General features: G+C 42.3%; 1 protein-coding gene across 2 annotated transcripts; it reads left to right on the top strand.

The window, feature by feature from the left end:
• Positions 1 to 1,255: 1,255 nt before the first annotated feature.
• On the top strand, positions 1,256 to 19,671 carry jakmip2 (janus kinase and microtubule interacting protein 2). 2 transcript variants are annotated; one of them, XM_003970925.3, is made up of 24 exons: positions 1,258 to 1,414; positions 6,800 to 7,049; positions 7,887 to 8,141; positions 8,666 to 8,908; positions 9,056 to 9,265; positions 9,550 to 9,648; positions 9,737 to 9,883; positions 9,977 to 10,117; positions 10,446 to 10,502; positions 10,781 to 10,903; positions 10,988 to 11,116; positions 11,473 to 11,556; positions 11,875 to 11,937; positions 12,174 to 12,272; positions 12,644 to 12,745; positions 13,601 to 13,654; positions 13,741 to 13,806; positions 13,957 to 14,025; positions 15,251 to 15,328; positions 15,460 to 15,510; positions 15,637 to 15,789; positions 15,880 to 15,945; positions 16,207 to 16,283; positions 17,151 to 17,287. In XM_003970925.3, exons 2-23 carry the CDS (start codon positions 6,921 to 6,923, stop codon positions 16,255 to 16,257), a joined length of 2,469 nt encoding a protein of 822 aa, XP_003970974.1. In that variant the 5' UTR covers positions 1,258 to 1,414; positions 6,800 to 6,920; the 3' UTR covers positions 16,258 to 16,283; positions 17,151 to 17,287. The 2 variants fall into 2 exon arrangements, with proteins under 2 accessions (XP_011609575.2, XP_003970974.1); XM_011611273.2 differs by lacking the exon at positions 16,207 to 16,283 and having other exon boundaries at positions 1,256 to 1,414; positions 17,151 to 19,671.
• The last annotated feature ends 5,124 nt before the right edge of the window (positions 19,672 to 24,795 follow it).

Raw genomic sequence — 24,795 nt, 5'->3', positions numbered from 1 at the left:
GTGTCAGACAAAAGTACCTGAAAGGCTCCACAAAGTTTCCTTGAAACATTGCTGTCTAAACATTCAGTATGACTAGACTAGTATGGGATAGATTTAGCTGTTGGAGGTTACCCTATTAGAACTGTGAGACTGACGCTTGTACGTCAGATCATGTGGAATCGGCAGCAGTCTTGAACTTTGGTGGAAACTCTCTTTGTAGCCAGTAACTGTGAATCGGCTGATAAGACGGCAGTTTGTTTGCAGCGAGTTGTTTCTGCTTCACCACAAATGGTGCCAGATAATTTTCACAGCAAATTGGCATCACTAACAGGATGCAGTTTAGTTTTCATATAGTTTATCTGATGAAATACTTAACTTGTTTAAAAGAAAGACGTATAAGGAGCTTCTTTGGAAATAACAAATACTTTTCTTTTACACAATTACTCTTTTTCCATGTGTTTTTCATACAGCATGTGTCAAATGTGAATTATTTGTTTTTTGAAGCATTGTTAAAACTGGTTGCCAGCGTCAGCCGAAATTCTCACATCCTGCATCTGTTTAGCATCATCAGCCGGCCAAATTGTCCGTCTGTTTTTTAATGTTTTGGTGGTGGTGGAGCCCTGGTAAACACAATCAATCCTGTTGTTCACTTTCCTGTGATTGTTCCTCTAAAGAGAGATTTTTCCCATCGAATTCGCAGCAGCAGATGTTATCTCTGAGATATCACACACAGTGACGTTGTTTAAACAGAGTACCAGGATGTATAGAGGATGCCCCATGACAACATTTTGGTCAATACCGATAAGCAAGGTTAACAATGCTTTTACTATCAGATATTTAAATAAACAAAAAAAAAGATTTTAAAAAACCAATTAATAATAATTCTTCTTTCTTTCTTTTTTTTAAAGAAAATTGTTGTTGGTTGTAGAATCATGGCGAGATGGCAGACTTTTTTTTTTTTTTTATATTTTGTATTTTCTCAGTGCGTTCTGTCCTTAGTCCTTTCCTTGCACATAAAGAGGAATTTCGTTTGTGGTGGGGTCAGAAAACGTTTTAGAAATCGTTGGTAAAAGCCAGTATTGGTATTCATTTAGTGTGATCTCAGAAGGGTTTGACTCTGGGTCTTTGGTGAATTCGTCAAACTTAACCCACCTCTAAGAGTTGATGTGTCCTAGGTATTTATTTCTTTATAAATTACACTATTAATTTGACTAAGACCTGATTGGAGTACTGGGCTCAGCTGGAAACCAGTGAGCTCATTGTGGCTGCATATGGAGGAGGGCGGGGCTCCCAGCATCATCACCACCCGCCATCGCTGCTCATCGACCGGGCTGCTGCTGATGCTGAGATCAAACCGATCTTCTCTGGGTTTAATAAAAAATAAGATGACAAGGAAACGGTTAAACGTCCATTAGGATGCCTCGATGCTAACAAGGTAAGGCGTTGAAAGCTGCCTTGAAAAAACCCCCCGCTGCTTTTTGAAAGGGTGAATCCGGTCGGAAGTGGGAGTTAGCGGCCCTATTGGTGTCATTCGCTTTATCGGCACAGCGGCGATGGCAGCTCACGCATTCTTGGGAACCAAACAAAAACCACACACACCCATGCGGTCGTCGGGCACGACGCCAGCAGAGCGTGTCTGAATAAACGCGGGTCGTGTAGGTTGAGCGTGCATGTCGGTGGAAGCGCGGGAGCTCGGCCTCCAGCCCGGGGATGGAGCACTAGCCGCCTGGTGCTCTGCATCGCCGTGCAAGGCCGTGTGCTGCACACCCCCGCTGCTGCTAATGCTGCTAGCTCCGGCTCTACCTGTTGTGGAGTGGAGCTTACAGCTGTTGATGTGAAGCCTTGTGCGCACTACCTCCGTGCACAATTACGCAGTGAAGAGTATGCAACAGCCGCGTTTATTCTGCCCGACAGACCCTAGTCTGGTGAGAATGCAGCAGACATGTTGCAGGATCCCACAGTAGGCCTTGACTGAGGCACTGCAGCCTGCAACTGGCCCCGGGTGTGACACTGGCCCGATTTAACGAAAACCATCCATGCCAGGAATTTGCATGTTGTTTAGCAGGCACAGATGTAGGTGCAAATAATTAAACGAGCTGATAGATAAGATAGCTGAAATAGGAGCCATTGCCTCATCACATGATCTTGAAATTATATATGTTACTGTAGGGCTGCCGGATTCATTGACGTTTGATTTTCACTTCAATTTTGGCTTTTTTTGTTTGTTTGTTTAAAGACAATCAGACTATTTAACTGGCTTTAGAGGTTGATTTTCTATTTGATCTCTTTAGATGCCAAGGAAATTAATGTGTAACATGGCCAAAATTTCCATCCCAAATGTCTTTTTAAAAAAAAACATTCTAATATCATCAACTTTATTGTGATAACGATTTCGACACAATCGCACAGCCTTAGCTTATATAAAATAAACTTATGCTTCAAGAAAGTATTAATACAGAATATGTTTTCACTAAATACTGTGAGATTTGGTTAGTTCATTGGTGTATTTACATGAAGCAGTTAGAAAGAGATGCAGTTTTAGGCGCTGAGACGAAAACACAGGGAAAAGTCCCCCTCTGGACAGGCCTGTTGCTCATAACATTGTTCATCTAACCTTTCAAAGGTTAAAGGTTCATGAGGTTAGTTTTCCAAAGTGACTGATCAGTTTTTGCCCCCCAGTGGTTTGACAGTACCATTCTGAGAAAGCTTCACACCGAGATTAACTTCAAGCCATGGATTTGCTTTTTACAAAACTCAGCACGTGATGGCACGGTGGCGCCCTTGAAATATATTTCCCGTGTTATGTTCTCTTCTCCTTAAACCCAGTGGCCAACTACTTAGTGATAATGGAAACCAGAATAAGGTGTCACATGCCGTGCTAAACTGGACTGGGCTGCAACATGGGAACACAATATTAGGTTACCATGGAAATAGTTTTGGTTTTATAATCGTGATTTTTTTTTTTTCCTTCACAAATTGACTTGAAAAAATATAAAACACATTGGATCAAAACAAAACTGTGTAATTTAGCAGCCCGTTTAATTATTTATGAATGCCCAAAAAAACCCCAAAAAGCAAAAAACCCAGTTTGAATCAGAACTTTTCAGATTAATATTAATTCATAGCTCATGTTCCAAGAATAATCAATTTGTTTCTGATCAGTTTGCCTGTTGATCATTCAAATTGCATGCAAGAAACTCTGCTGAGCGCATTGGATGGATGTTTTTCTGACCCAATGAATTTCGAAGAGGAACATCCGTCCCGTCCAAACTGCAGAATTCTCTGTGACTCTGGCCAAACTGGTGATACTTTAAACCTTCTTACGTCACAACCGGATCCCTGTTTGGAATTGGACTTAGCTGGCTTTAGTCAGATAAATGTTTGCTGACTTGGTTGCATAAAAATCCTCAGTCAAAAACATTCTGTGATCACATTGTTTGTTGCATGTTTACCCTTTCAGATATGACCACAAGCATTGCTACTTTTCATCCATGTAAATGAGCATAATGTATTATGGAAAAAAAAAAGCTTTCAAAATTAAATTAGAATCACAACCAAACCCTAAACCAGATGTGAGCCTTATATTAATTGTACCCAGCTCTTTCTACCCAAGGCAGTTAGATTAGAAATATGGTTCGGCTTTATCAGAGAAGCAGTAAAAAAGTGACGGGGGAAATGCAGAAACTGGCAGAGGACTGGACAGAGGGGCAGTTTTGGGTCACCGAGGGTGTTGTGTAGTGGGTTGTGAGTGATGCTTTGTATGTGTCCTGAAATTGAATATGTTTTTGCCATTTACTGAACCACTGATATCATGGAGTGAATGAGGTCACTACATAAACTACATAAAGTCTGCATGTGAGTGTTTCAGTCCACCAAAGAATTACATCCACTTTTGGGCTTCCTTTTGTTGAGACCCGGACTGTTACCAAATAGACATAAGCAAATGTAAACAGATATGATAGGTAGAAGTAGGTCAAAAGCATTCATGTATTATCTTTATTTGACTTTATTAAACCAAGATGTCTGTGTAGATTCTCATTCATCCAGGTCATAACTATCCAAAGTAAGGTCTCTGCTTCTTCAGTTCTGAAGCCTTGTGGAGAGAAGGCAAAAGGTCTTCAAGAAAACCTTAGAAACCCAGTCGATCAGAGATCTTACCTTGGATTATTAAACCAGTCACTCACGGAATGTGCCTGTTTCCTGAAGGCTGACTGGAAAATTCTAATTTAACCTGCTTCACTTCTGAACTGCCTGTGATTAACTTTTGTCTGTTTTGGCAGAAACAAGCAGTGCTGCAGGTCAGTCATCTAACAATGTACCAAAGCATATCATGTTACATTTCTCACCAAAATACTTAACGTATATAGAATTATATGTATAAAAGTGTGTGTGAGTCTAATCCTACCTTTGACACACATGATTTTATCTCAATTCATGGTTAGAATCTTCTCACCTCTACATATTTTTAGATTGTACTTAAAAACAAATTAAAGGGACCAAAGGATTGAACCATTCATTTAAAAAAAAAAAAAAAAAACAACAACAAAAAACACGATTTATGTCTTCTTTTTGGGTCTTTTTTACCATACTCAAATGATCAAACTGTGTCTTGCAACTGGACACAGCACTTTCAGTCAGGGATAATTTGGATCCATTATTGGATGCTATTGGACAGAGTTCAGTCCATTTTCCGATATTCCAGAATCATGTAAGAGAGGATTTTGAATGGATGTTATCCTACAGGAGTTTCCCTGTTAGACAACCTGATTACAGCATGTGGACCTGCTTGCAAGTTCTTAGAGTAATTGACAGCGTCCAGTTCTCCATGACATCACATCATTTGCACTCTTGTCTTAATCTGTATAAATTGCTCTTCACTTGTGTCGGTGGGGCATTTCTGCTGGGACATGTTTGCGTGTATCTGCTGGATCTCTTTTGACAGTAGGAATTTTCTGCAAGGTATGAGGCACCTTATATTACTTCCTTTTTTTGCCGCCTCAATTTGTCATAGTCAAGATGTCAAGGCTTGCATAACACGAGCTGAGGTCTGGGGAGTGATTGATGCTCTATGTTTTAAGGGACATTAACATTAATCATATTCACACTTAAGCGTCTTTTGAAAAGGCTTTGTGAAGTTTTATGGTCAAGTTTCAAAGCTCAGGAGTTGGAAGCTGTATATTGTTTTGGTTTCTGTTGGGGTCATTTCAAATTTGTTTTATTTAGGTGAAGTTGAGGTTTTCTCGTGCGTTCATGTGCCTCATACGTAAATCCCTTTCATTCTTGAAACTTAAAGCTCATGAATGGACCAAAGGGTAGAGCCATTAACAGTGTCAGTAATGTGTTGGTTTTTTTTCTTTTTTTAAAAAGACTGATACAAATATGTCAAAAGTTAAAGGTGTGAAAATGACTCTTGTCTTTGGGAATGCCATGTTCAAGGAGATTATTTCCTTTTTAAACTTGAATATGGCATCGATCTGATTGAATCAGCTGGGTTTGAATTCATATAGTGGGCCATTCCGTGCCATCAAGCTTCAACAAGTTTTTAGGTAAATACAGAATTAGTTGTCATGGTGACGAGCAGTTGTCTTTGTGTAATGTTTTATTTAGCTGGACCATAATTATACTAATGGCTCATCAAGCATTAGTCACATTTAAATCCATGCAATTACTATTTATGTGATTTATGTAATCACGTGGATGTAACGGGTGCCCAATCGGTGTTGAATGATTGGGTTCAGTTACTGGACGGGGCTGGAATGTTCTGACTGGTCTGACAGGATCATGATAGATTGTTAGACATTCAAGCACGTCACTAACTGAACTCTCCAAAAGTAATGTGGTCGCCGTGAAGTTAATAATCTCCCAAACACCCCCCCCCTCCACGATAAGTACACAAGGAGTCTATTTTTATTAGGATCTATGATCAGGTTTCCAATTAAACATGCTTGTTTTTGGAAAAAGTTGAATATGTTTGAAACTGTCGAACAAACAGCTCATCCTGGGAAACAAAACAAATCCTCACAGGTAACAGGCTCGCCTTCTGAACCTGTAAGCGTTATGCGTTAGTTTTCATGCCTTTCACGCAGCTGTTAGAAATTTAGTCTTCCAGAAAGAGCTCTCCAATCCCGCTGTGTTCCTTTCACTCGTTTGCTCCCTTGGAGAGCATTCCAGACTCGTATCCCACTGTTTTTTAACCTTTAAAGGACCGATAGAGTGTGGGACCGCTGTAAAGTCATCTGTTTTTTAGTCATCTTTGAAAAACAGATGTGGTGCGATTATTACATAGCTTGGCCCTATTCAAAGCATTGCAGATATTTTTGGTTCGTATCAGGCCACTTGCTGAATCTTTGTTGGCATAGACTGGAAGAGTTCGTGATGACAGCAATCAAACTGCCAACTCGGCTCACGCATGACTTGGAGCTGCAATATTCTATCACTCCTCATTCCGAGCAAAAAGAGTCAAAATTGCTTCTATTCATGAAACTCTCAGCAGGGTGTGAAAGCTAAGGTCTGTCAAGAATTTGAATTTGTTGGTGAATCTTCTTGGTGCCTGGGGTGACATTTTCTTTCTGGTATTCATCAGGAAAAGGTCAGTGTAGGACAGCTTTTGTAACCAAGTATTTGATTACACATCAACAAGTTTTATTTCCTCGACGACTTGATGATTCTATAAGCTGAGAGGCACCCAGCAGAAGGTCTCTCTGTCCAAAAGCTCTGCAAGAAGAAAAAGGGAAATGATGTTTGTCAGTGCAGCTTCTTGTTTTTATGTAAGTTTGTTAAGTGGTCTAAAATATTTGTGCCGACTCTGCTCATCCCACAGGCTTTCCATCTGAGAAGAGAATGAGGAAGAGGAGGAACTGGAGAACCTCAGGGAAGCCTTGGAAAGTTTCTGTGCTGTTTCAATGAGAGCACTAAAAGAGCAGCACTAATTTTTTGACGCAATGGCCAAGAAAGGACGCACGAAAGGCGATAAGCCCGAAGCTCTCATCTCTGCCCTGCAGGCAGCCAATGAAGATCTCAGGTCCAAGCTGACTGACATTCAGATAGAGCTACACCAAGAAAAATGCAAGGTGTTGTATGAAATCTAAACATTTGTCTTCAGTATTCGAAGTATTGTTATTCAAATGCAGCATCTTGATGAATGTACGAATGAAAACCAAAGTTTAACCTGGAAAACAGATTTAAAGAGGGTCCATAACTCAAACGAGAGCTCTGTGACACTGGTCCAGTTTATGAAACATTTTTATTCCGATGCCCGGACTTTCACCTTTGAGTTTCTCTAAGCCTCGTTCTAAACATTCAGACATCAGCACATTTGCAGGAGCCGCGGGTTGTCCAAATCCGCTATGATCAAACCCATATGAAAACAAGCTTTCCAAAAATGGTCAGCTCCGCTCCATCACACCCAGTGACCGGGGTTTGTGTTGGCAACTTCAAAAAGAGAGAATATCCCTTGCATCCAGCTGGAAAGATCAGTGTGACATCCTTAATATGCATTAATTTCTCTTACTGGCTGGGAACTCTCAGCCATCTCAACTTTCCCACGTGCAGCAGAACTTTATCACCTGCGGTGCCCTCGTTGCACAAGTCAGAGCGTTGTTATTGTCCCAGTGAGCTGGCGTTTCGACAGGACTCGTAATCTCCATACTGGCTGCACGTGGAGTCAAAATAGCTTTCTCTTAACATTCCACCAGCAAAGGGCATGTCTCAGAACTAGAAGAATGGGCTACCTCAAAGCAACCCTGCAGATTTAATAACTACTTTTTTTTCACATTGAACAATATCATGTTTGTTCTGAAATTGAAATAGTGTCTTAGGTTTTTGTGCAGACGGCAGATTGACCTTTAAGGCTCACGTGGAACATGTGTGGCATAAATTCACACTCTCTTGCATCGCGCTCCCCAAAGGTAAGCAAGCTGGAGCGCGACAAGGTGCAGGAGGTGAAGCGGGTGCGAGAGCAGGAGCAGCACCGTCACACTGCCATGTTGACCGAGCAGAGGGCAAAGTGGCACGAGGAGAAACAGAAGGAGCTCCAGGCGCTCAGGGAAAACCTCACGCGGCAGCACGAGCAGGAGCTGGCACGCCACGCCAAAATCAAAGACCAGGAGAACCAGAGACTCAAAGCAGCGCTGAGCGCCATGAGAGATGGCAGCGGTGAAAAGGTGACTGAAACTTTTGAGCCGCACTATAGCTTTTGTTTTGTGGTGAAAAGCCCTATTTTGGTACCATTAACTTTTAGATCCATGGGTTTACCTCATATGATGTAGAGTGCATTTGTTTAGTGGCCGGTCGCGATTCCAGCAAATAGTAACAATTAAAGCAGTTAATGTCATGGATGCTTCAGATTTTGGTCGACTTTGGTGTATATCTGCCATCATTGATGGCTTTATCACAATAGAATGTTTTATTTGCATCCTTTGACTTAGCATTTACTGTTACGCTGCACCTCATTCATGTTTCATACTGTATACAAATGAGAATTGTACCCAGGCAAGGACTTTGGATGATGTAATGTACAGTATTTCAGCTTATCTGTGATGTAAGGTTTTAATTTAAAGCTGAAGCCTGACTGCCAAAGCCTTTCCCCATATAATCTTAGTTCTGAGGAGTTTTAGTCAGTCTTGATTATAACCCCCGCCCCCCACACACACACACACACACACACACTCCTCTGTCACCCCTGTAGGTGCGCACTGCGCTCACTCTGGAAGCCAAGGAGGACGCGCGGCGCTTCTTTGACCAGGAGAGAGTGAAGCTCCTGCAGGAGATAGCTGAGCTGAAGACATCTAAGAAACAGACAGACGAAGCTCTCAGCAATATGATCCAAGCAGACAAGATGAAGGCTGGTGACCTGCGAGTGGAGCACCAGCAACACCAGGAGCAGATCTCCAAGATCAAGTGGGACTGCGAGAGGGACATCCGCAGACTGGTATGGAATATACCCTCACATCAAAATGTTATATCCGACATGAGTTAGCATGAAACAAGTTCAAGCAATTCTGGGTGACGCAAGCTGGCCATAGTCAATAAACTCCTGACAACAGGTTCTTAAATGCTGCTTCCTCTGGCATCACAGGTGGATGAAATCAAATCTAAAGACCGCACCATCTTTGCTCTGGAGAAGGAGTTGGAGTCCACCACAGGCTTCCTTCAGAAGCTCCAGCTTCAGAAAGATGCCCTGGATGAACAGTTGTACCTGGTCAAGGAGGCCGATTGTGGTCTGGGCAGCCCCAAAAGAGAGATCCCAGGAAGAGCTGGGGACGGAGCAGAGCACTGCGGTAGTCCCGTAAGTGGAGAGTACCACTATTAGGTCAGCTTTTATGATGGGGCAGCACAGAAGTTGCATAAAACAACAATATAGATACCACTACCAGTGAAAAGAAAAAGAAAAGCTGTCTTTCAATGGGCTTAATCACAGTGAACATCCACATGATCTGGTTCTATTGTCAGACTGCAGAATCAGTCATTTCAGGCATCTCTGTCTAAAGAAACCAGTTCTGTTTTCTCTTTTTTTCCATCATGAATGTGCAAGTGAAAGTCTAAAATATTGGGTCCCCTTGTATGTTCCAGGACCTGAGGAGAAACCAACGGCGCATCGCTGAACTCAACTCAACCATACGCAAATTAGAAGACCGTAACTCACTTCTGGTGGATGAGAGGAATGAGCTGGTGTGGCAGAATGAGTTCTCTCATCATCGTTTATGTTTAGATACTTTGCTTTCAGGTTAAACTGAGCGTCTCCCCTCCTCCTCACCAGCTGAAGCGCATTCGAGAAACAGAGAAGCAATGTAAACCCCTGCTGGACAAGAACAAAATGCTGAATAAAAGGAATGACGATTTGACTCAGACTATCCAGAAGATGGAGGAGAAACTCAAAGGCCTGGCAAAGGAGAACCTTGAGATGGTCGGCACGGAGATGCGCGCGCATCACATGTCTTTCTGTCTTTTGGACCACCGGCTGATGTTGTGGTCACTTTTCTCTATGGGTGTGTTGCAGAAGGAGAAGATCAGCTCTCATCCGCCGCTCAAGAAACTGAAGTCTTTGAATGACCTGGATCAGGCGCACGACGAACAGGAAGTAGCCTTTCTGAAGCTTCAGGTCCTGGAGCAGCAGAGCATCATCGACGAACTGGCCAGAGTAAATGCCTTTCCCTCAAAGTCAGCTTTGTCTCCGTGGAATATCCTGACTGGAAGTCACAGCACAAACACTAAGAGTACTGTGAAGAACAAGTTTGCCACACCGGCTCAACCATGCACAATCAATCAGAGAATACAATCTTTAGTGGTTGCAGTGATTTTAAACATCCTGTCTGGGCCAAAGAGTTGTAGCCAAAGGTTTTTTTCTATCAATTCCAGTCCTTGATGTAATTCGTGTTTATTTCATTTCAAAATTCCAGTAAAAGGGGAAAAAAACAAACACATATTGCACTAACAGGAGGTTTGTTCTATGTTTCTATTTCCTACAGGACCGAGAAAAACTGCTGAGAAAGAAAAGGCATAAAAGAAGTTCAAGGCCAATAAAGGTGGAAATGGATATTCTGGTTTAGCTTGCTGACGTGACATAAAACTAGTAAACTGGACTCTTTATCTCATGTTTTTGAGACACTTGTGAAGGTTTTTATGCATGAACTGGAGTTCCTCTTCAACCTTACTGATGACTTACTGATGTGTTTTTAAAAGTTGCATTTATGAACGCGTTAAAAAAAAGGCACGCAGACTCCAACTGTCTCGCAGGACAGATATCCACCTGGGCATTGTGGTTTTTAATCTACTTGATCATTCCACTTTTTATACCCATCAGAGGCACATCGTGGTCGACACCTTTTTTGGATATGACGAAGAGTCCATGGATTCGGAGACCTCTTCCGTGGCTTCTTTACGTATGGACCGGACACCCGCCACCCCTGACGAAGATCTGGAGATGGTGAGACTGCACAGCCTGTCTCAAAATTCATGTCCGTGTGTACGCTTTAAGCACTGCTGATTTCAACTTGTGCCTCAAACAAAGGGCCTGTCGAACGAGGAGTCGGAGCTGCGCTTCCGTCAGCTGACCAGGGAGTATCAGGCCTTACAGCGGGCCTACGCCCTGCTGCAGGAGCAGAAGGGCGGCATTCTGGATGCAGAAATGGAGGCAAAGGTACCAAATAAATTCATATTAAAGCTCCTTCAACGCAATCTAAGGACTTGAATAGACAGTTTTGTCAGCAAGCTGCAAATAAAATTAGTTTACGCTGAAGAATAACTGATTAGGGTTCTTAATGATGCAGAAATAGTCACCTAGTCAATGGTCTTGTTTGGATCTTTTTCTCCAGGAATTACTGCATGGTTTATTTGAATCTCCAGTAAACACAAATCAACAGTTTCCCTTTATACCATCCACAGCTAATTGGCATTATCGTGCTATCTCCATGGTTCTCTCGATATCTCACGCCAAGAAAGTTGATTCATTTGTGCAGGAATGCGAGTCACATTTTAAATGAATTTGTATTTCAGGCTCATGAGCAGCTCCAGGCGGATGTTTTCAGATATAAAGCCAAAATCGAGGACTTGCAGAAGGAACTGACCCTGAAAGGACAGGTAGGCTGGGGGTGTGTGAAAATGAATGGATGCACAGTAGCTGACCAGCCTTGTAATGTTCACGTGGAAAATTGGAAACTTATTCCGCCTCATAAATTTATGGCTTCTCTTGTTTTGCACACCATGTGGTCTGTTATATATCTGTTCTATATGTTCTATACTGTCTGGGTTGCCACATGAGCATCTTATTGTGTCTTTGACGTGTCAGATCGTTTTCATTTTAGCTGATCCGTCTGTGTGCACTTATTGAAACCCTTCTGACTGTGAGCATGAATGGAATGACGACTAAAATCACCATTTGTTTGCACCCTCTGCCAGGACTCCAAATGGGTGGAGGAGAAGCAGCTGTTCTTGCAAAGGAATCAAGTTCTTCTAGAGAAGGTTTGGCTCAACCTAATCGATTTGACTTTTATCAAAACTGCAGCAGGAGTTCTCAGCTTATCCAGAGCTCACTATCAAGGGTTTGAGACCCAGCCATTGTCCTGCAAAAGGATTAGCATCAACTTCTGTTTTGTCAAAGCATTTCACCTAGAGTTCATTTGCAATGCTCCTTGGTTAGAATCTGTCCTAAATTGCATCATATTACTGTACTAAAACAACTCACTGTGGGGTTTTAGGTGGAAAAGTTAGAGTCAGAGTGTAGTCAACTACAAGAGGAGCTGCAAGACTCCAGAGACCAGAATGAACTATTAGAATTCAGGATATTGGAGCTGGAGGTGAGTTCCCTTCTAAATCTTTATTATTTAGAAGTGATATTTTGGAGTCCTTCTTGTGGCTATTCTCTAAAAATAACACCTTGATTGATCCGCTGCAGTGAACCGGCTCCTTTGTTTTCTACAGATTGTTTCAGGTTTTTTTTATTACTGGAAAGATACAGACAGAAAGTCCCTTTGGAAAGTTGCAGAAGTAAAATATATTGAGGTGAAAGATGGAAAAGAAGTGTAAAAGCAAAAGCCAGTTACATAGGAAAATATCCCACCTTATTTAGCAGTGCATGTGAGGACAGAGCTGAGCTCTGTGAGACTTAACAGCTCTCATCAGATTCTTTACATGACCAAGGCTTATTTGATATTTTCCGTCGACACAGGAGCGAGAGAGGAGGTCTCCTCCCTTCAACCATCTGAGGATGCATCCGTTCTCTGATGGAGTTAGTGCCCTGCAGATCTATTGTATGAAGGAGGGTGTCAAGGTAAGACAAAACGATAAGAGCTTCGAATTTTAGAGTTCCCATTTCAACTGTCATGTTTTGTTTTCTGTAACCTACTCATCTTTCAAAAGACAATTTTATTATTTCAAGCTCACTTAGAGCTTTAAAGATTCCAAACTTTCTTGAAAATGAAGGCAAAAATCCTGAATGATTAAACATATAAATCAGAAATTTATTATATTGTTTGTTCTTTTTCTGAGGTCTTCCCTTAAATTTTCTTGACAGATGTGCGTAAGTTCTTCCCACAGTAGTGCTTAGCTGCCTTAGCTCGAGGCCATTCACTGATATATTGCAGATAAAAGCAGGAACAGGGTGTGACATGATTTGAGTGACCCTTCCAGGGATTGTTATGTGACATCGCAATCGGGCACAGATGATTAAGTCCCTGGGGAGTATGTGTGAGATTCCTTTGAAAAGTCAAATGTGAGAAGAACATGATTTGCTAAAGCAACAATAAATCATTTCACAACCTAGAATAACCTCAAGGTTTTAGAAGTGTCAGTGTGCAATGAGAAGTATTGTATATGGCCATTAAACAAACTAATGCAGTCAGATGTTATGTTTTTCTCAAGATCATAACTTCATTCACACTAAACGAGGCACAAATTATCCTGGAAACGATTATCACCACCTTTTTAACTAGCATTGCTATAAAGATTTTAGTCTGCAATTGTAGTAATATTCAAAAAAGACTTCTTCAAATTCCTTGCCACCATTTCACCTTCATGCCTTGGATACTTTTGATAACTGTCCATTTATCATTCTGTCCTTGAAAGTCACATTGTACCGTAGTTGTGCATAAGTCCTAAATGTGTTTTGTTTTTTTTGTCTTTGCAGGATGTTTGCATACCAGATCTGATCAAGCTGCTCGATATCCTGGGAGACAATGGGGTAATCCACGCAAAATTCAAAACTACGTGCAAGAAACGGGCATATTATTAAGTCATTTCTTTCTTTCGTTCTTTCTCTCTGGCCAGAACTTACGAAATGAGGAGCAGGTGGCCATCATTCAAGCCAGCACGGTTTTGTCTTTAGCAGAAAAGGTGAATGCAGGAGCTTGTAAACTCTCAAAACTGTTAATCATCAAGGAATTGTGCAACATTGGGATAAGCATTAGGATAAACATTTCCCGTAAATTAGTGTCCAGTGGAGTTTTTGGTTAGCGCCATGTTTTGCTGTTTGTCACCCTCTAGTGGATCCAGCAGATAGAGGGAACAGAGGCTGCGCTGCACCAGAAGATGATGGACCTTGAGATAGAGATGGTGAGACACAAAAATCCCTAAAAACGGAGGGAAAAAAAGCTACCTTGTAAAATTCTCCATTTTCCTGTTTATTGAACCCAACATTTGAGTGCATGGTGGAAAAAGTATGTGAACACCAGAGGACTTCTCCAAGAACTGATTGGAGCCAGAAGCCAGCCACTCTGGGGTCGAATCAACGTGTGGAGATTGGAGGTGTTGGTTACAGCTGATCTGTCCTGTTAAAAAAAAAAAAGACAGTTGAGTTTGCTGTTCTGAAGAAGCCTTATGTGAACCATGCCTCTCGCCAAAGAGCCCTCAGAAGGCCTACATGTTGTCGACTTGCATGAAGCTAGAAAGGGTTACGGTAATACTAGCTTTAAAAGCCCCGATGTCCGTGGTAAGACAGATCGTCTACCAATGAAAGTTCAGCGTTGTTGCTACTGCCCCTCGGCTTGGTCATCCTGTGAAGATGGCTGCAAGAGCACTGAGCAGAAGATCAGCTGAGGATTCACAGAAGTTACTGCCACATGCTCACACTTCATTTGAGAAATCTACCAGTAAAACATTTAAGAAGAATGGAGTTTCCAGGTGGACGCCACAGAGGAAGCCACAAAAAAAACCATTGCTGCATGTTTGAAGCTTGTGTGCACCTGGATGTCTCACAGCATTACTGCCATCACTGACGGAACAATTCATTCCCACGTTCATCGGGACATTTTGCAGGAAAACCATAAACGCATCAAATGAAGCTCAACTGAGGATGGACGTTGCAACAGGACACTGACCCGAAGATGTAAAGCAACAGAAATGCTTCAACAAAAGAAAATACGCCTTTTGGAGTGGCCCAGAGTCCCGACCTCGATGCTGTGGCCTGGCGTCAGGAGCGTGAAACACAGCGGTCCTCCTGAGAAAACGAATGAACCGAAACAGTTTCGTAAAGAGGAGCGGTCCAAAATTCCTCCTGAGCGTGAAGCAGGTCTCATCTGGTTGAGATCAGCACTCCCAAAGCAAAGTCAAACGGTTAATGAAATCCAAAACTTCAATATATTTCCCACCTTGTACTTGAGGATTTACAGGTTGTGTTTAATAAAAACATGAAATCATATCATTTTTGGTGTGCTCTTAACCTAGGGAAGCTGTGTTTGTTTAGGTGAGTTAGGTGAAGATTAGAACACAAGTTATGACCAGTTTATTCAGAAATTCATTTGTTTCTTGTCTTACCTTTTTTTTGTTTCGATGTCTGTAGGAGATGTTCTGCAAACAGAAAGGATATCTAGAGGAAGAGCTGGACTACAGGAAACAGGCGCTGGACCAGGCGTACATGGTAAGGGAATGTTCGCAGTTTACAGGCCAGGTTTCCTTTACTATTGCGATATCTCACACATCAAATCAATAAAACAATGTTTTAAAGTGCAATGATGCCGTAATTGCAACCTTCTCTTTTACCGTTGACAGCAAATCCAGGAATTGGAAGCAACTTTATACAATGCGCTGCAGCAGGACAAGGTGATTGCAGCCTTAACTTGTTTCAATTCCTTCTGTTTAAAATAATCATCATTTATCAGACCATCGGTGAAATGTGTGTAGAAACAGTATCACTTAACTGAGGTTTAAGGAAAAGCCTTCCTTCAGGTGATAAAATATGGCGAACCTCTGGATGAGCTGCAGAAGGATGAGCTGCGGACGGCGGTGGAGAAGCTGAGGAGGCAGATGCTGAGGAAGAGTCGCGAGTACGACTGCCAGATCCTCCAGGAGAGGATGGAACTGCTGCACCAGGCTCACCAGGTAATCCCTGCAAAATGCATCCGGAGGCTCATTCGGCCTCTTTGTACAGAAAAAGATCACACTCTTCTCCATTTTTTTCTGTTTTCACAGAGAATTCGTGACCTTGAAGACAAGACAGAGATCCAGAGAAGGCAGATTAAAGACTTGGAGGAAAAGGTTGGTGTGTAAAGATAACAAACGTGCACGTTAATAAAAGTGAAATGGGGTGAACGTAGTGTAAAACTCACCTTCCTCGCAGCTATATTAGGTTTGTGTCAGCATGAAGTCTGCTTAGATGGATAAATAAACAGTGTTGTGTTTTCCAGTGTCTCTGTAGACTGAACCTGTTTCTGTCTCTGCTTGTCACTAACATCTCCCGAGTGGTCCTCTAATTCTCTCACTTTCTGTGTTCCTACCCTTTTTTTTCCTTGTCTCCAGTTTTTGTTTCTGTTCTTGTTCTTTTCTCTTGCCTTTATCCTTTGGCCTTGAAGTATTTGGCACGTCCTGTGGCCGAGGTGAGTCTTGCGGGCTTCAAACGTGAGAAGCTGCTGTCGTCTCTCTCTTGTGGACCTCAGTCAAATAACTGCTTTAATGCTGAAATGAATAAAGATGGCTGTCTCCACTTCTTCAGGTTGAGATGTGCTTGATAGCACCAGATGATGACTAATTTGCAATTACACCTAAATCAAACATGATTGACGACCTTTTTTTGTATTTGCTCATGCTTTTGATCGAGGTGGCTTTACTTTAGTCCACCACTAGGGGGAGACCTAAACACTGACGTCAACGCAAGTTTACTGTCCAACTTTATCATAAAAAAAGACAAATCAGTCAGTTTTTGGCTTAGATTATAATTGGCCGTTGTTTGATAATACAGTTGACATCTGCATAATAAACACTTTATTTGAGCCTGGTCCACTTGTTCTTCATCCCACATCACTTTAATTCCTCCTACTCTATTAGCTGTCATCGTAATCATTTTTGACATTCGATCGACATCATAATGCATTTTTCCTTCATTTTTACTTACTGAAACACTTTTGGTAGCAGACATCAGCAGAATTCAAAGAATACCATCAACATTACCACATGTCTTGGACTTCTGCTGTCATCTGTCCTACGTTGGGGTTTTTTCTATCATTGTTTTTATCAAAGAGTCGACCTGGTTTTCCAGGTTTTTTTTTTTTTCAATTATTTTTTTAATGTACTTGAGCTAAAGGAAGTTAATTTCACTGTGTTGTGTTGGTTTTAAAAGATAATTGTGATGAGCTTTTTGTTGTCCCCTGCTTCATCCTGAAAGTAGACCAACAATTCACTCTTTGCAGCTCATATATAGAAGATCAGTGTGTCATTTTTTTGTCTTCTTCCCCTGTCTCTCTTAGACGGTGTGTCATCGTGGACATCTTCTTCATGGCTGCAGTGTTATTTATTTCCTGGACAAGTGTGACCCATCGTGCGTGGCAGTGGCCGTCAGTACAGGTGGATGTGTCGTGTGTTGGTTATGGACTTTTACACTTCAGCTGTTTTTATTTGGGGGATTTTTTTATTTCATTTTTTTAAATCATGGTGGGGGTATTCTCAGGATGTTGCCCAGGATAATATATAGTATATATACACATTTGTCAGAGCGTTCAGTGTCTCTCGAGACCGCTCCAAGAAGAGTAGTAGATACACACACAGACGAGTATGCATATTCAGTTTACAGACATGCATGCAGACACATGTACACACACAAGCTTTGACAAATTCAGACCAAAGCCTGGGGGATTTTCTCTGCCATGCAGGGTCATTTCTACAGTGGTGTGGATGTAAACAGACAATATGACAAACAACCCCCCCCAGACCTTTTCATTTTATGCCCCACTGTTTTGTTTTGTTTTTAACTCCTGGAAGGACACTCTTCACAAACAAGAGAGAACCATCTCAGGGTTTTGGGTAAAAACGTTGGCCGTGGCGTGCCGCTGACTGTACTGCCCCCCCCCCCCCCCCCCCCCCCCGCAAGAACTGTTCTCATAGACTGCTTGGGGATCCCGCTTGGACGGAGGTCCACCTGGACAGAAGCACTTTGCGTAGATGAGTTTGCACCCCGGAGAAGGGGGGGGAGCGGTGTGGCGTGTCGAGGACACTCAGGTCGACACATCGTCACTGGACACAGACTGGAGTGAAGATCTGTAGACGAGAAAGACAACGTGATCCCACTTCACATGGATCCCAACAAAAAGAGCCAATAGATTGTCAGAACATTTTCTTAATTTGTCTTAAAACCAGCAGATTAGAAGAGCTTTACTCTGGTTACTTTCCATTTTTTTTACAGCTTCAACCACTCCGATACTGTGTCCCTAGGTTTCCGCTGAGATGCCCGTCCTTTACTGTAATATATGCATTTGTCGATATGTACATGTGTCTAAATTATTTCACGTTGTCTGTCCTCGAAAGCAGCTCGAACAGTTAATGTACTCGGCAGTTTGTAAGTGACTCCACGGATATGAATTGCTCTGTTGTATTGTGGTGACAGCTGCGAAGAGGAACTTTATTTCCTTAAGACTATACCGGAAAAGGGAATTTGAAAGTGGATAAATTTCCTCACCCCCGACTGCATTGTTTCTCCTAAAGTAGTTCCTCTGGATGACCAGAAGGTGGTGCTGATGTTACCTAAAAAACTTTCAGCTCATTTTCAAATGACGTTTTAAGAAACTGGCATATTTAAAGATTCAAATCCAGGTTATTTATTTTCCCTAGCAAATGGAGGAAAGCCAAATGGGTTTTATTTCATATGGAAAATATACTTTCACTTCCTTTTTGTCTTCTGTAATTTTCCCTTACCTCAGACATTCCAACCATTCTTCAAATGATTGTGAACTTTAAAACTTCTCCAGAATAAAACAGGAAGAAAGTGACTGCAACACTACACCTGCTCCACATGTCTCCATCCTGCAACATTTATGACCAGGTGTTCCTGGTTTACCTGAGCTGGAATATCTGTTATCGTAGTGCACCTCCTCTGTCTGTGGCATCAGGGCGTCTGGTTACACAGATGGTAGCAATGATCCACTCCATTATACGTGCTGAACTCAAAGGCAACCGGACTTCTTGTCAGTTCCTGACGTTTTTCGTCTTGGCCCGAAAGTTTCCTCAGCTCCGATGGAGTGTTTCACCTGTTGATTGAGCGTTGATTTGATCCCAAGAATTGCTGATCCACCCTGTAATTATTTGCATGGAAGGAGTTGGGGAAAAGTCAGTTTTTAATCCAGTTTGACCCAATTACAAACTATTTCTGACCTTTTAGGTGTGTACACACCTATATCTCATAAGTGAGGGGTGAGAAGTCTATCCTAATTGGCTCAACCCCCTTTGACCTTTCTGGCCCTGCAGACAGGATGCCACCATCTTTTGGGAGCCTTCTCCTATGTGGCATCCTCACTCAGGTTAGTAACTGGAAACTACTCTTTGGATATTCATCAAACTTTAGAAACAAGGAGCTTCCTCGCAGTGAAACGTCTCTCAGAACCTGGTAAAAGTCCATTTGCCTTCCTCTGATGACCACCATGACTAACCTACAGACGGACCCACTTCACCCACGTCACCAAGGGGAATGTCTCGGACTATTTTTGTGCAAACTCGGCTCACAAGCAGTTGCCTTAAATGCATACCCCCCCCCCCCCCCCACACACACACACACACCTTTTTATTTCCAAACTATTACCTGTACTCTAATAGTGTATGTATAATATTTGATTTTTTTTTATTTCACAGATTTTTTTAAAATCTTTATTTTGTCTGTCTTCCAGTGAGAATTTAAAACCCTCCTGCTACTTAGAATAAACATTATGTCTAAATGATCAAAGTGTAAAAAAAAACAAAAATGCAATGTTGTAAAAATAAAATATAAATCATGACCTTTTATGGTAGAGCAACCTTTGTCATCTTTGAACATTTCTTTGCACACTTGGAAGTCATTTTATTTTACAGCTGAGCATTTCAAGGCCTCCTGTCATAAATATTTCACTGTTTTTTCTGACTAATCGAGTTTCCCTTCATTTCAGAAAAGGAACTAAGATGGCAGCCACCGCTGGTTTTGGAGCTTTCTTAGATTGCCGACATGTTGTTACGGCTTCACTCAGTTTGTTTTATGTGGAAAAGCTTCAATTGAGCGGTGATGCTGTCAGCTTGTCACAGAAGCTTGTAAAATCTGGGGTTTTTCCCCGCTTGGTGTGTTTTTACGACAGTTAGTCCAGGATAACGTTCTCCATTTCCAGTTAACATCATGCTACATTAATTTAGCCAAAACCAGACACCGCAGAGGTGGAGCGGTAGTATAAAAACACTTGTGGTTGTACGTTACACTTATGTCATCGAAGATTTTCTGCTGTTTTCGGCTAGATGATACTGGGTGACAGGAGCTCTAAATTAGCCTGCTATCACTCTGCAATATGAAGGACATTTCTCTAAAATGTTTGACAATACCATCTTCAGGCTGTTGTGTTTATTTCTGCAGCTGATCAACAGCCAGTCATTCCCAGGCAGATGCGGTCTGTTTTTCTGCCTAGCAACGCTGACTTTATGGAGACTGGCCCACACACTTGCTGGCTTCCTGAGAGCTTGAATTCACTTTTTCACTATTGAAACGGTTTTGCACAACATGCCAACAAATGATTTAAGGATCTCACACATTTGCCATATGGCAGTTCCGTATTAAATGTTCTCGGGGGAGGATTTATTGTGTTCTAAATCGGTTAGCAGAGATTACATCAGCGTGGCGATGACTTGTTTTTTCCCCTTTGGTCACTCGGTGCACACTGCCAAACTCAACTGTTGACTCATGCTGCAAGTAAAGTTTTAAGTTGGGGGGGCGGGTGTGTTTTGGGGGCGTTAATATTAGCAAAAAAACAATGAAAACTAGATGATAGATGAGGAAAACGCAAGCACTGGTTTCAGGCTTCCTCTGTTTCCAGGTCTGGGCTGTAGGGCATGGCTTCTGTTCCTCAGGCATGGATGGATGGATGGATGGATGGATGGATGGATGGAGGAGTGAATGATGGGTGGATGGATGGATGGAGGAGTGAATGATGGGTGGATGGATGGATGGAGGAGTGAATGATGGGTGGATGGATGGAGCTCCTCCTTACAGTTCATTTTAAACCTTTGCTATTGCACTCAATTTAATCTTCCTACTGCACACTGAGTCTTTAACCTAATCTAAATAATGTACTCTACATGCTTTCTCTTGGATAGAATATTTCAAAGTAAAGTTAAAGTGATTAATCAAGGTGCAAATTTGCGCTTGCTCAGATCTGTTACAGTTTGAATTAACTCTTACTGACTTGCCTGTTGTGCGCTGGCCCACTTACCCACTTCTTCGGAGATCTCTCTCTTGCTGCTTGGCCTTCATTGCCAAACCCCCAGTCGAGCTCTCGGGGTGGGTCTGGTGTTATTCCGTCATGCCTGACTGGACGCGCGTTGAGGCCAGTTGCGACCACGAGCGATGGTTGATGGAGGGATGTTCAATCCACAACCTGCCTTCCGCCCTTTTGCAACATGAAGTTGGAATCTTTGGTTTAAAAGCCTCATTAAAATCTGTGGTCACTGTTTTCATAAGCAGCAGAGGTTTTTTTTCCAACCTTTGTATTACAACAAAACTAAATATTTTTGTTTTAATGGTTTGGAGGATTTGAATCTGAGCCGCTGCAGAGGAGCAGACGATCAAAGGTTCAAGGGCTGCACATTTGTCCAGCCTCTTGAAATAACCAATGATTTTGGTTAGAGTGAGGGAGTTTGCTCTGCAGGCTTGTGCTGGCTTGACGTCAGTGACCCAATCACTGGGTCAAGTAAGATGAAAATCAGCTGTCGCCACTGACTTAGGTAGGAGGACAGATTTTCTTGGACTGAAAAGGACCAGGAAGTATTAGTTTGTCGCCTTTCACAATTGTGCTCATCCTAACACAAGGTCATTATGCAACGGGAGTTGATTGACAGCGTTGACCCCAGTTTGTCTTTGTTGTCCTCGGCTGAATCATGCTGTATAGAAGGGTGCCCGAACCCTGTGTCCCTCTGCTGACATGGTCCTGTCTCATTTCTGCTGCCGGGAGAAGTTATCCCTGAGGTGTTGATGAGAAACAGCAGCTTGAAATAACTTTAGACTGGGAGCCCTGAACACAGCTGTGGGATGAATCAAACTGGGCTGAAAGGACAGTGGCGGCACCCAGAGATCCGTTCAAAACTGAAGTTTGACCTTCCCAAGGTTGGATTGCTTCAAATTCAAATAATCCATGTGGTGAAAGGCATATATGGAATTAATTTAAAGATCATGTAGATCCTTTTGGTGAAAGGAATTTTGTTTAAAGGGTTTGTGTTCATCTAAAACTGGTCGAAATTTACTTGGATCACAAGCAAAATGTGTCATTTCAGCCTAATTTCAGAGCGAATTTAAGAGCCTTCAGGTAATTTAAGGATGCTTCAGAGACGGGTTAGTGCACACACACATACACGCACGCACAGGGAAGGCACACACACTTTACCACTACTTTATCGGTCTTTCTCGGTCACTTGCAGCAGGGCTCCAGGATGGCAGAGCGCGGGGAAAACCGGGACCTGTCAGAGGATGACCTGCCGGTTTACCTCGCCCGACCCGGCACCGCCGACCAGGTGCCTCGGCAGAAATATGGAGGCTTGTTTTGCAGCGTCGAGGACGCTTTTGCGAGTAAAACCCTCGATTTTGACGCCCTGAGCGTCGGTCAAAGGGGATCCCGCACGCCGCGAACGGCGAAACGAGAGACGCGCCAGGCGGCGGCGGCGGCGAGCCCGCGGAGCGGCAGCAGCGGGTCCCTCGGTGCGGAGGGTCCCGCACACACGCAGGGACAGAGAGGGTCACCCCGAGAGGAAACTCAAGGCGGAGAAGAAGTGATGCGGAGCCCGCCAGACGAAAAGGTGAGGAAGTTCAACGCACCCTAACCCTGCATGTGCGGATGACAGGATGTGTTCAGGAGGTTTACCTGTAAAGAAGTGATGCATAGTTTGTTTTAACATATTTAAGCATATTTTTGTACAATATCCGAAAAGAGCATAGAATAATGAACTGAATATGGAATGTTCTGAAAGCTTTGTCTTGAGTATCCAGCCATTGAAAGAACGCTATAATGTAGTGAACCAACCACAAGTTTCATCCCTTCAAGCGACAGACTTGATTATTTCTGTGCTGGTGAACCTGCACAACTCAGCCAAGATACAGCAGTTTAGCAACATATACGCTACCTAACTGACATCGTTTTTTTTTTTTTTTAAATAGACACGGCTATTTAAAGAAAACATCCATCCTTCCATGGGAAAATTTAGATATGTGATTAAATTAATTTATATTTAATAAAAAATGTGCAGAATAGACACTTTAGTGATTCTGAGTCACTATATGATGAAACTCGGCTTGTCATCAACTTTATGTGCCAGTTTCACAGCTTCCGTCCGTGAGCCTGTGAGTGATGACTGTCATCTCAGACATCATGTTTGGGCATCTTTAGCGTTGCATTTCTAACCTGTCTGAGGATATTAAAGAACACAGAGGCCTGTTTCATAAATCCTGACACTTAACAACAGTAAGTTAAAAAGAAATCTGACTGTCTTAGACATTTTAAAGAGAAAGAGAGTCAGTCATATTTTGTGCATAGTGAAATCAAATGAAGCTGCTGTAACAGGAAATACTAGTAATCATATATAGATTTTAGCTTCCTCCTGTCTGGTGCACTAATGAGTACAATCAGCCACTCTAATGGAGTTAAATGGGGAGGGAGGTCAGTCAGCCAGATGTCCAGAGAAGACCCCCCCTTTGTTAGCAGGCAGCAGGGTCGGCAGTGTGGGAAGATGGAGAAAAAATATCTTCTGAAACACAAACCTTGTGATCAAGGTTTAGAAAGCAATAAGAAATTGAAATAAATAAAATAATAATACCCCCACAGAAGTGCAAAGGATACACAAGGAGATGCAGCTTTGATGACCTGGCAGTCTTTTCTGCATCCCCGATCTGTCTGAATCAGGTCTGCCCGTCACTGTCAGCTGGTTAATGTGCTCTGCAGAGGTAACCGCCCTCCAGACTTGAAGTTGGTTGTTGACTCAGGCTCCGAGGCCTTCAGATGCTGAGGTAGCCTATTGCTTTTCTGACACCCTGCCATGAGAGGACATGTCAGCATAAAGGCACTGTGTCCTGGCCCCATCAGTATATCATTTAACATTTGTGGGATGTGATTGAGCTTTTTATGCGTAAATGAGGGGCACATAAAGACTCATCACACGCTGACAAAGCACTTCTGAATAAACATAGATTGACAGATATAATGACAGAATATAAATCAGAAAAGGTGTGGTTGTGTTGGTGATGGTGGTGTGTGTGCGTGTGTATGTGTGTTTTAAGTGGGCGTCACTTTTCTGTATGGGAGGTGGTGGTGGTGGTGGTGGGGGGGGGGGGGGTTCCTCTTTAGGCCCAAACAAAAGAGACACATGGATGGGTGGGGACATGAAAAGAGACAGAGAGACAGGGGGTTGTCATAACGAGTACATATCTACTACATTGGACATTTTTTTTTGCAGGCCTTGCGCGCACATGCAAACACACACACACACACACACACACACACACACACACACACACACACACAGACATTTTGTTGTTTTAGTACAAGATTGTTGTATGTTGCGTGTTTCCTCACGGATTGAAATTATTCATTACTTTAAATGATGAACATTTAAAATATAATATCTCTTTAATTTACTCTGCATTCTGTAAAGTCAATGAAATGTTATTGTTTTCATATAATTAAAAGAACATAAAATGAATACTTAAAATAATAATTTGAAATAAATATAGTCAATGTCAAATGCAAAAGCAATGCATTCTGGTGCTTGTTTCAGATATGGTAATATTCCGAACCATATGACAGGACAACCCTTGAACCTAAAGTCATTTTGAGACCATAATAAGGCCCATTCTACGGGTTTAAAACGAACTGAGGAGGTGTGACGTTCAGTTGGCTGCAGTGCTGT

This window comes from Takifugu rubripes, chromosome 15 (genome assembly GCF_901000725.2).
Source record: "Takifugu rubripes chromosome 15, fTakRub1.2, whole genome shotgun sequence".
Taxonomy (NCBI): domain Eukaryota; kingdom Metazoa; phylum Chordata; class Actinopteri; order Tetraodontiformes; family Tetraodontidae; genus Takifugu; species Takifugu rubripes.
The sequence above is the reverse complement of the archived record's forward strand: the minus strand, read 5'-3'. Positions and strand labels throughout refer to the sequence as shown.